At 30.7% G+C, this 10,898-nt stretch overlaps 1 protein-coding gene across 2 annotated transcripts in view; it reads left to right on the top strand.

The window, feature by feature from the left end:
* Window positions 1-9,756, top strand: part of LOC130449497 (uncharacterized) — a 112,572-nt gene extending 102,816 nt beyond the window's left edge. For both annotated transcript variants that reach the window (XM_056787350.1, XM_056787351.1), the window contains 2 exons: window positions 228-377; window positions 941-9,756. In XM_056787350.1, the coding sequence (XP_056643328.1) occupies window positions 228-377; window positions 941-1,078 (288 nt within the window). In that variant the 3' untranslated portion in view covers window positions 1,079-9,756. The remainder of the gene's footprint in view (window positions 1-227; window positions 378-940) is intronic.
* The last annotated feature ends 1,142 nt before the right edge of the window (window positions 9,757-10,898 follow it).

Here is a 10,898-nt window from a genome sequence, read left to right on the forward strand (position 1 = left end):
CAACCTGAAGTCTATTTTGATGCAAAAGACAAATCCTTGTACAAGCACGGCATCGAGAAGTTAGAGAAGCGTTGGAATGATTGTATTGTTCATAAAGGAGATTACATTGTTTTCCTTAGTTAGTCACACGACTTATTGAGTGATGTGTTGCCTGTTTGTACCAATTTTTTAATGTTTCACTTTACATACATCTCTATAACTCCTTATGTATTGGGTTTGTTTTAAAGGTCCTTGCGATTGAACTGAATCGAGGTTGGAATAGCAGATTAGGATTTAGCTTACAAGGAGCCGCTGGTGTAACATACGTAAGCGCAGTTCATGCCGATAGTGTAGCTGCTAGAGACGGAAGACTAAAACCGGGTGATCGTCTAATTAAGGTATTCTATTATATTTCAAAAAGTTATTGATATCCACTTTAGTGAAGAAACTTATCCACTACCAAAAAATGATAAATATAAAAATCAAACTTAGCAAGGAACGAAGGTATGGTAATTGTCTTGTTTGTCTATTAACCATGCTTTTATTACATCTATTTGCTTTTAACTGAAAATTTCCACTATTTAAAAACATTATGTTAGGTACTGGTTTATTTCCAACTGAATAATTCTTATTATTATACTAGATAGTTGAATTATCGCTAGACTTTCTTGGAAAAATAGTGACATCGAAAGTTTGAATCCATTGTACCTATTTTTAAAGTACATCGGCTTTCAATTGGGGTACTACGGATCTATCAGAAGGTCTATGAGGGCAACAATCCTATTGATCGAAATTCAACTATGAACTATTCTCAATATACATTCGACTCCCCTCGTCGTGGTATACCCGATATATAATAGCTTCAAATAATTTACTTATACAGGTGTATAGCAATTGAATTACAGATAATTCTCATAATACTGAAATTTGTTTAATTTTGGTGATATATTTTTTTTTGTAGGTAAATGATGAGAGCATAGAGCATATGACTACTAGTGAAGTAATAGATTTACTGCGAATAGTAAGGGGTCCCGTGTGTATTGTAGTTTCAAGGGTCAAATCTAATGAAGACTGTCCAAAAAGCAATGCGGAGAATTGAAAAACCCTAGTAGTACAATTTTTTTAATTATAAGAAAGCATTTTAAAATATAAGATCAATATCTGTTTTATCAAGCTTCGTTATATCATTGTTTATTATTAAAACAAATATTATATTATCGTTTTTTTATTGTCAGTGCTTTTAATTGAAAGTTTTGATATTGTTAATTATTGAATTGATTGTCATTACACGCCATATTGGTGTCTTCCTCTATTACTTATTTATTTCAATTAAAAGTATTGGTATTTTTGTAACATTTTAATATTTGTGATATACTGTTTTTACGATATACTTGCAAAAAACGTCACTAAATTATACCAACAAAAAATGGAAATCATTACTGTACCATATAGATTTCAATCAATTTTTCCAATTCAAAATATGATTTAGTGGTAGTAAAAATTGATTCATGAATTCTGGGCTAGAACTTTCAAAACAATAATTAAACCACTGAAATTCTATAAAATTTTTGAAAATATCAAGTTTCAAACGGTTTCAGTTGATAAATGTAATAATTTAATATAAACAAATATTTTAAGATATGATAAAAGTCCTGTATATGTTTATTAATTTCTCCTTTTATTCTATAGATACACCATTTATAACACAAAAATTAATTTTTTTTTAATAGAGCATGTCGAATCTCATTTGCAAAGAAACTGGTTTTTAAAATCCTTCCTAAAATCCTTTCTGTCCTGAGTATGGTGCTTCCAGCGTCGAATCGTTAGCTGCATCAGATCTGCCTCAACGTCCTCCAACCAGCGAATGCGTGGCCTTCCTCTCAGTCGCCGTCCTCCAGGAACTCCATACATATCTCGATCAGAAGGCATATTCTCCACGTGTCCTAGCTATCTCAGACACATTCTCCGGATGCACGCCACCAAATCTGGTTCGTCATCGTCCCTCTCAGCTCCAAGTTCCTCCGGATCTTCAACGTACTGTTCTCGCAAACAGGACCAAAAATATTTCGTAGGATCTTACGCTCCGAGCAGTTCAAATTTCCCCTAAAATACTCCTAATTATCATGTCAGGTCCGCTTCAACTCTATACATGACTCTACGTGGATATTGATCAGAAGGCATCTTCTCCACGTGTCGTAGCCACCAAATCTAGCTTGCCATCGACTATCTTTGCTAAGCATTCCTTCGGATCTTCAAAGCGCCGTTCTCGCAAACAGGGCCAAAATATTTTGTAAGATCTTACGTTTCCAGCAGTTCAAATTTCCCCTACAATGCTCTACAATACTACAATGTCCCTCTAAAACAGTTTCGGGATATTATATAACTCTGTGATCATAAAAGCAAAGGTCAAGTTACAAATAAAAGAAGAATAAATATAGGTTGCCCCATATTAGCATCAGAGTAAATTTCATTTAGATTATATTCACTACATTATTTTGTACTACGCAAATCCTTGATATTTTCAATAATGAACTTCTCGAGTCAAAATTGATATTAAATTTTTTAACTCAGCAATTCATCTGCAATTGCTACATTCATACAATAATCTTTGTCTACACCAGCGCCATTCTGGAAGTAGTTTGAACTGAACGCATATGGACACTTTCTTCTCAACTTTTCTCCCATAAGAGATACTCCTCCTTCTCTCTACTCTCCATAAATAATAGTGACGTTTAGTAAGTTTATCCTAAAAAAAGTTTAGTGTCTGTTATTGTGGATATGTAAAACACATTTTTTAAAGACTGCTTCATATTTAGTGTAATTAATCGTGCTGCTATTAATTACGTAACTATATAGAGACTGCATTTCAATTTTTAAGTCACGGAATTGAATTTTTTATTATTTACATTTCCGACGCTTTTAATAAGACGGAAGAGGAGAGGAGAAAAAGATTATTTACATATCTACGATATATTATATATTGTTATATTCGAAAAGTTTTGAAATAAAAATCGTGGGACTTTTTTTATGCTAAATTATATCAACTTCGCAGGTAGCCATCAATTATCAATAAGAACTGAATCTACTGCTGGCGTAAGATGTTTTGACATTAATCAGCTCAAGATGTCTTTCGATTGCTGTATAAAAATTTAGACAATACTCAATTATAGATATGTATGATGTGAAAATTGAAAATAACATTTTCGGTGGACGGCAGTCTATTTCAGTCCATAAATCTTTTCAGAGCAGTATCATATTTGTAAATAAGTCTTGTCTTTAGTGTAAATTAACTATATATACTAATTCAGTGAACAAGGTATAATTTTTGGAGGTCTCAGAATCTCTGCCCATAATCTTCAGTTTCTTCACTTGATTTTGGTCTTTCAACATTCTCTATTTGATTCAACTCAGCATCAGAATCAGACTTTGAATCTGAAGTCAATTCTCATGTTTACAATTTTTCATGCGTTGTATTTAAAAAATTGTACACAAGAAACAATTTTCTATTAACTTTTTCATTATTTCAAAGACCAATAGCACATCCTTACAGATAGTTCAATATTTGGGAGAAACAAAAATTGATCTGTTGAAGATAACATTTGTCTTTACGAAACATAGTATTTTGAATGACTGGTTCTCAAATTTATATACTATGGTGGTCGTTAAAAATTAAATTTTTTACGACGCCCCCAATAACCTCCTTTTTAATGATAAAACAGTGGAACAAAATAACATGTGCCTCCATACGACCTTAGTTAATTTTTCGGTATAATTATCTTTTTTGGGAATCAGAGGGCGTCGCAAAAAATTTAATTTTTATGACCACCCTATTATATACTTAATTCTTGTTCTTGCCTTGTAAAAAATTTTAATTCTTGAAATACTTTAGCACTGTTAGACTACATCACTTGTATGGTTGATAATGTTGATTGTTTTTTGACATGAGGCCCCCTTCATTCGCTTCATGAACATGAAACATATGAACCAATAAATCTGTACTTCTTTTTTGGTTGATATCCGTCATCAAAAACACATTTAGGTGTTGTAATTAATTTTTTTATTGTTAGATTTCAATTGAAAGACATGAAATCACGATTTTATGATTTAAAAAGTATTTTATTCAATATATTCTTTCCCTGAACATTAATACAATTGTTCTTTGAAATTTCATCCTCAAGATGTGAGAACAATCAACAGCCAAATCTGGTAAACAGTTTGAATTGATTTTTAATAAGATTATTCACATTATTTTGATAAAACATGATTTTTGTATTGTGTAAACTTTTTTTCACGAATTTTTCCATGCAGTTGATCCTGAAGATTATAATAATACTCTGTTTTACCAAGGTGGAAGTAATCCACGAGCAACATTCCTCTTGCAACCTAAAAAAGTTGATGTAATACATTCGTGTCTGTTACCTGAACCCAGGACATTTCAACTTACTTAAGGACACTCCAAAATATTTATTAATCATATACTAAAGGGCAAATTACAAGGGAAAGAAGAGAATCTATCAAGACACAAATATGTCACCCCTTTTAAAGTTTTTATTTCAAAGACTATATGAAGCAGCACATTATTTACGAAGTTGAAATTATTTTTTATCAATTTCTACTGAAATACTCTGGAAATATCATATATGAAAGTTACAAAGAAATGTTTCTTTTATTATCCCATAGAAGTTATTTTCAAAACTTTTCAAATTTCTTGATATTTTATAGTTTCCCTGCGTCGAATGTGATTAAATAAAATTTATGGTTAAGAATCTATTTTGTTAATGTTGAATTCTTAAATATATGATTTTGTTTATTAGGAATAATTATACTAGTCTTATTGTAGAGTGAATTCCAGACATGAGGAAGTTGAACTTAATCAAAATAAAAAAAAACAAAAAATGCAAAACGTTTAACTATTCCAAGATTACTCTGTTGATTTATTAGTAAAATGTTGGAAACAATGTAAAGAACAGCACTAGAAATAAAAACGTACACTATAAAAACTTGATATAGTTTTTTAGAACTATTATTAAATAGAAGTACGAGAACTTGAGCTCCTATTAAGTGAACTTGTTCTTATAGAGATAGATAGGTGCATAATATTCATACCGAATGTATCAAAAATAAGGAAACGACAGTCTGACTTATATCCCCATTTCTTCCATTTGAATCACGTTTTCCATACATCTATAAACTATCACTAAAATTATAGTGAGACTAAATTCGATGTCGGATATCAATGCTGGTCCTTAGTGGAGCTGAAAAAACGTAAAGTAAAAAAAGATCTAAAATAAATCTAAAAAAAATTTACATTTATGAAATTACCACTTCAATAGGACGACCATAACGTTCACCATCATCGGTGTGTGTACGACCACGTTTAAATTCAGCAAACTAATAACAAATGGTTCTTTCCGATCGAGACAAGTCCGTATAACTCTTTTAAAACTTATACAGTATTTTTTTATCAAGAAGCAATGATAAATTAACACGCGAAATTGTTTTGAAAATAACAAAAGTAGCTTTATTTAAATGGCTGTCACTTTTTCTGACAAATCGAAATGTCATGAAATTGTATACTTAGTCTTTTGAAAGCTGGTACTTCGTAAACGTTATATGGATTTGATCAATGTCAGCGCCATCTGTGTGTCAGTCACCCGACTTATTGAGTGATACAGTAAGTTAGAGCTATCTGAAAATAAAATGGATTCAATACCAGTAGCAATATCTTTATGCAGCCTACGAGCTTTTCAATCCACCAATATCCATAATAGACTTTTTGTTTTTAGCAATGTTTTATTTCTGCTTTTTAATAAAATTAGATAAGAATTTCTTTACCAGTTCAAATATATTCAATCAAAAATCAATACGGAAAAGATGGACGTCGATTTTTCAAGATATGAAGAGGAGTGTTCAACGTTTTCACATTTTGATATGATAATTAAGATTGTCGACCGTTTAAGAACGATGGAAATGTTGAAATTATATAAGAGCAGCGAAAAATCAGTTGAAATTTTGTGTATTTAAATTGAATTTTATGAATGTTTTGATACCGAACATCTTCATTCATATTTCAATTAACTACCATTGTTGGAAAACATATATTATTTTTGAAAAATGAGATTATTAGATTTATACTTCCGATTTGTTCAAATATCGGTTTGATCAAAATATGATTGCAGCATACAGGATAACATCAATTTTTTAGTAGCTCCTTCATAATTACTTCGATAACATACAGAATAGCTCAAATTATTCTAAAGATTACATAATTATATACACATTTCAATTGTGTGTTACTTTTTAACTTGGACTCTCCAGTAGATTCTTTAACGACTATCATTCCCATAATTTGCAGAATTTGTATAAGGAATTTGGTATCCTTTATAAATAAACTTGAGCAAATTTGTTTTCATTTAAATTGGCAACCATATTTTAGTCCAAGTATTAATGTGATCTGTAGATTTTTGCGATTATTCACTAGCTTCTTCATGGCTTTCTCAAATGACTAGAGTTGCAATAGTTGCAATAATATCGTGCTCAAGTCTAGGTAAGTATAACATTGACCTTAATAGAGTTATCCAAAGTACTTCTGCTTCAATATCTAATAATTCAGACTGAAATATCGGTCGGTCTATAATCTTTTAGGTTGGTTAGGTAATATAACATACTCAACTTGTAACTTAGGCCGTTATGACAAAATTCTTTAGACATATGTATCGAATTGAAGATATCACAACAAAAAAGGTATCTAGCTCAAACTAACTTATTCTGGCTTTCTAATTATTGTATCCTTAAGTATTTATAATAATTACTTTTTTATTAACACGCCCTATATTAGCTTCACCTGTAAGTGGATTTGTTTGTTTGTAATTCTCCCTTGGATTAATAGCAAGTGACATTTAATAAAAATTTCGTTCGACAGGGGATTCTAACTTCTGATCTCCGTGTTGGAAATCAAGCACTTCGACAACCTTACCAATTACACCGTTACGGCTCGATATAAGTTTCGAGAAGATGTAGGTATATAAATAGCGAGACTGTGAAACTAAAAAGTGAAAAATAAAGTTTAAAACAACTATAAAACATGCTTTTAAAGCACATCAAACTAAAAAGTTAAAAATAATTGTTAAATTTAGCTTGAAACAATAATGAATAAGGATTATTTTATGATGTACGAAAAGTAACTTTTTAGTTTGATGTACTTTAAAAGCATTTAGTTTTTCTTAACTATATTTATAATATTCGCAAACATGCCAAATAAGTTATTTATATATAAATAGTTAACAAAGTAGTAAAATATCGATACATGGTGTGTAAGGTTAAGTATGAATAATATGCGCTTACCTAGTCATAAGTACAGTTAAGCAGAATGTCTTAGTTCTGTCAAAACTTGTTAGCACTGTTATTGGAATTAAAGAAAAAATATATATATTGAAAATAAACATCCTGTTATAATAGCACACATTTAACGTTTAGCAAGAAATATTTTAATAAAATGGTGCAAAAAGGGTTAAATACAATGAATGACATTGAATGGTATTCATTCTGAACACACTGTTTGCACTACCACTACACCAACTTTCACAATTACATTGTCTGACGCGCGTTTTAATAACCAAGTTATCGTCCTCAGAGACTAAAGGTAAACTGTTTACCTTCAGTTTACTTCCAGTCTCTGACGACGATAACTGGGTTATCGAAACGCGCATTAGACAGTGTAATTGTGAGTGTTGGTGTAGTGGTAGTGTAAACAGTGCGGTCAGTATAAATCTCAGGTAGTAAGTGATAATATGTTCAATTAAAAAAATTATTCAAACAAAGAGTTTTGAGTTTTCCCTCTAAGTCATTAACTCTTCTTTCGTGAATTTATTGTGAGATTAGTCAGAAAGAATTTGTGAGTATGTTGGAATTATTATATAGTAGGAGAGCAATGAGTCAGCACAGTGTGAATGGCAGAGTCATCGTTGTCCTTGCTAATGAAGACTTATTAGTATAGAAAAGAATTTCATAATATAAGTAGGGTTTACTTTCCTAAGAGTATTTTTTTGAGATGAGGAACTTATTGTATTTCTGTTTTCAGTTATGAAATCTTTTCCCCATTTAACTAGAGTTCTTCCATATATCCCATAATTGGTTATTTCATTATTTCTAATAACTTCCAGTTCATTTTATTTGTTTAGCGATTGAAACAAATTACCTGTGTAAAAGCAATAAAAACATGTCTCATTTTGTTTTAAGTTATGTTAGTTTGACCGCCCTGTACATAAATCTATGATTTTTTAATGTATTAAGAGGTGGTACATTAAATAATTGCTTAAGCTGTTGCACGACTATAAAGTAAAACTTTTTGTACTTTTATTCATTATTTTTATATAGTTTTTAATATTGTTTGTTCCTAGTATACTTACCTATTGACTTTAGCACTTTTTGCACCACATGTCATTCCATTTAGATGTAAGAGTGGGTGCACAATATTTTCTTCTAGGCTTTATTAACTGTAGCTGACAGAATATTCTCTGCAATACCCTTCTAATTAAGATTAAACTTGATGAAATAATATGAATAATCAAATTTCACTTACTTAAAGAGAAATACATAATAATACATTATGAAAATTACTAACATTCTAAATTTTTGCCTCAGATAGGAACTAATGTTATTTTTTGTAAGGTACGTGTAAATCAAACATTCAAAGTAAAAATTACAAAAACTAGCAATATATTCAAACATTAGCTTAGTGTAATTAGATTCCCAGTTTGTATATACTTAGTAGGAGGACTATTAGCAATTTAATTAAAAAGACAAGGAAAAATTAGTGTCCTGTATATTAGGGTGTTCATTCCTTGGTACTGTATCTACGATTGCTTTTCTTCTTTATCCCAACTCGTTTTTTATATCAATTATTTGAGGTTATATATGTATTTCTATCTATTCTTTCTATTTGACACATTGTACGAGGAGGAATTTGGCGGTGGTGACAAAAAAAAGACTCGTCAACTCGATCACTCTACTTTTCTAGTCCTTCCTGGTTTGAAAACTTTCAAAGTTCAAAATTTCACTAACGGAAAATTCATATCCTACTGATTGATACAACTGAAAATTAAAACTTATAGATGAAAAAGAAAATGAATTATTTTAAAACAATGTAAATCCTTTTACCATTTTTCTGGTTTCCATCTTCATTAAATCTGTAAGGTGACTCTAGTGGAAACATTTGGAGAAGAACAAATCACCTTCCACGTCTTAGGATTTAATTGAAGTTGAATAAGTTTCAGGATAGAATAAATGAGAAGGTATATATGTGTGCACCTTAACGATGAAGAATTGTGAAAAAATTAAATATATGGTTCTTTAGCAATTTTACAAGAAATTAGAAATATTTCATCCGTCAAATCTTTAATACTAACAGTGAACCTGATTAGCTAGAAAAATTATTAAACACATTTATTTATTATTTATAACTCTATAGTTGTATATCAATACGAACCAGCACCTTTTAATAGATTTTTCTTGAATAATTCTATGATATGGCAGGTCTCTCTATGTATTTAGTTATAAAAAATATTGTTTCAGTTGGTAGGTAAGTTTTGTAGCAAAATATTATGACTAGTTGTATATACTAAGGAATTGAAAATATTGTATTGCCCAGTTTGAATTTGACTCACTGTATCAATTCTATAAACTAAAAATTTATTGTATATTATATAGTTTTTAGGGTTTTCGATGTTTTGTTTTAATCTGAAACCAAAGACAGAAATAAATATCATTGAATTCAAATTGTGTTTTATTTGATTAACACATTTCTTTATATTTTTCCTGTTGTGAGAAATTATGAATAATAAAGCGGTGTGAAGTTAGAAGAAACCAATAACTATTAATAGTTAAAAAAATATGAGAAACGGAAAAGTTGAAAAGGAGATAACAAAAACAAAAATTTTCCTTTTTCTTTATATGTAGATTTTAGATTGGTTTGTCGTGAACTTATAACATATAAATCATGTGTAGAGGAACTGAAGGAAAAACGAAACGGTTAAATTACTTTGAGACTACTAGGGCCATCTATTTATTGAGAAGTGTATCTGTTAACTACCCATTCCCCGTTCTGGGTCAGCGTCGGTCAACGTGCCACGTATGACATAGGATAAATGAAGAAATGGGATCTATAACGTACCAAAGATTAGATTAGACACTAAAACGACGATTCGACACATATAAGGAAACAAATGATCTAGAACAAGCAACTGTGATAAAACTAGGACGCTTTGAACAGATCTTTAGCAAGAAACAAGAAAAAGTACTAGGTTCGTATTTTAAATACTCGGAGAGCCGTTTCTACTTCCTAAATTTAAAGACTTTTGGAGATTTGCCTATTTTTGCTGTTTCGCACGCTATTTCAAAGGGGGTTATCTTTTTATGTGCATGATTTTTCAAATATCTATTACACTCTGCATTAAATGCTGATTTGAGCTGAGAATAAAATGTAACGTCTAATGGAGGCTTCCAGAGTGCGGTGTGTAGCATGGTTGTCCATGATAAGTAACACTGGACCTTCCATAGTTGCTTTAACAGTTTCTTGAAACTGTTTTAAATATAAAAAATGAAAAGTTCCTCCGTTATTCAGCCTTTATCTGAATAGCAATATACTGCCCCTGGAGGACCTCCTTTCTGAAGAAGAGACTTAAATCGTTTTTTTGCCATAAATAAACATTGGGGGAACATAAATCCCCGACGTACTGAATGCACAAATTACAGTTATGTTTCTCCCCCGTTCCCAGCTTGTCGCAAAACCAACTTGCTTTAATCCCTTCTTAGCGAGTATGTTTTCAGGTTTAAGTACGGTAGAAACGACAGTTGTCCAAATTATAAATTCTTTGTGCCATGAATTAATATTTGGTTAAAACTGATCCAAATTCTCAAAC

This window comes from Diorhabda sublineata, chromosome 10 (assembly GCF_026230105.1).
Source record: "Diorhabda sublineata isolate icDioSubl1.1 chromosome 10, icDioSubl1.1, whole genome shotgun sequence".
Classification (NCBI taxonomy): domain Eukaryota; kingdom Metazoa; phylum Arthropoda; class Insecta; order Coleoptera; family Chrysomelidae; genus Diorhabda; species Diorhabda sublineata.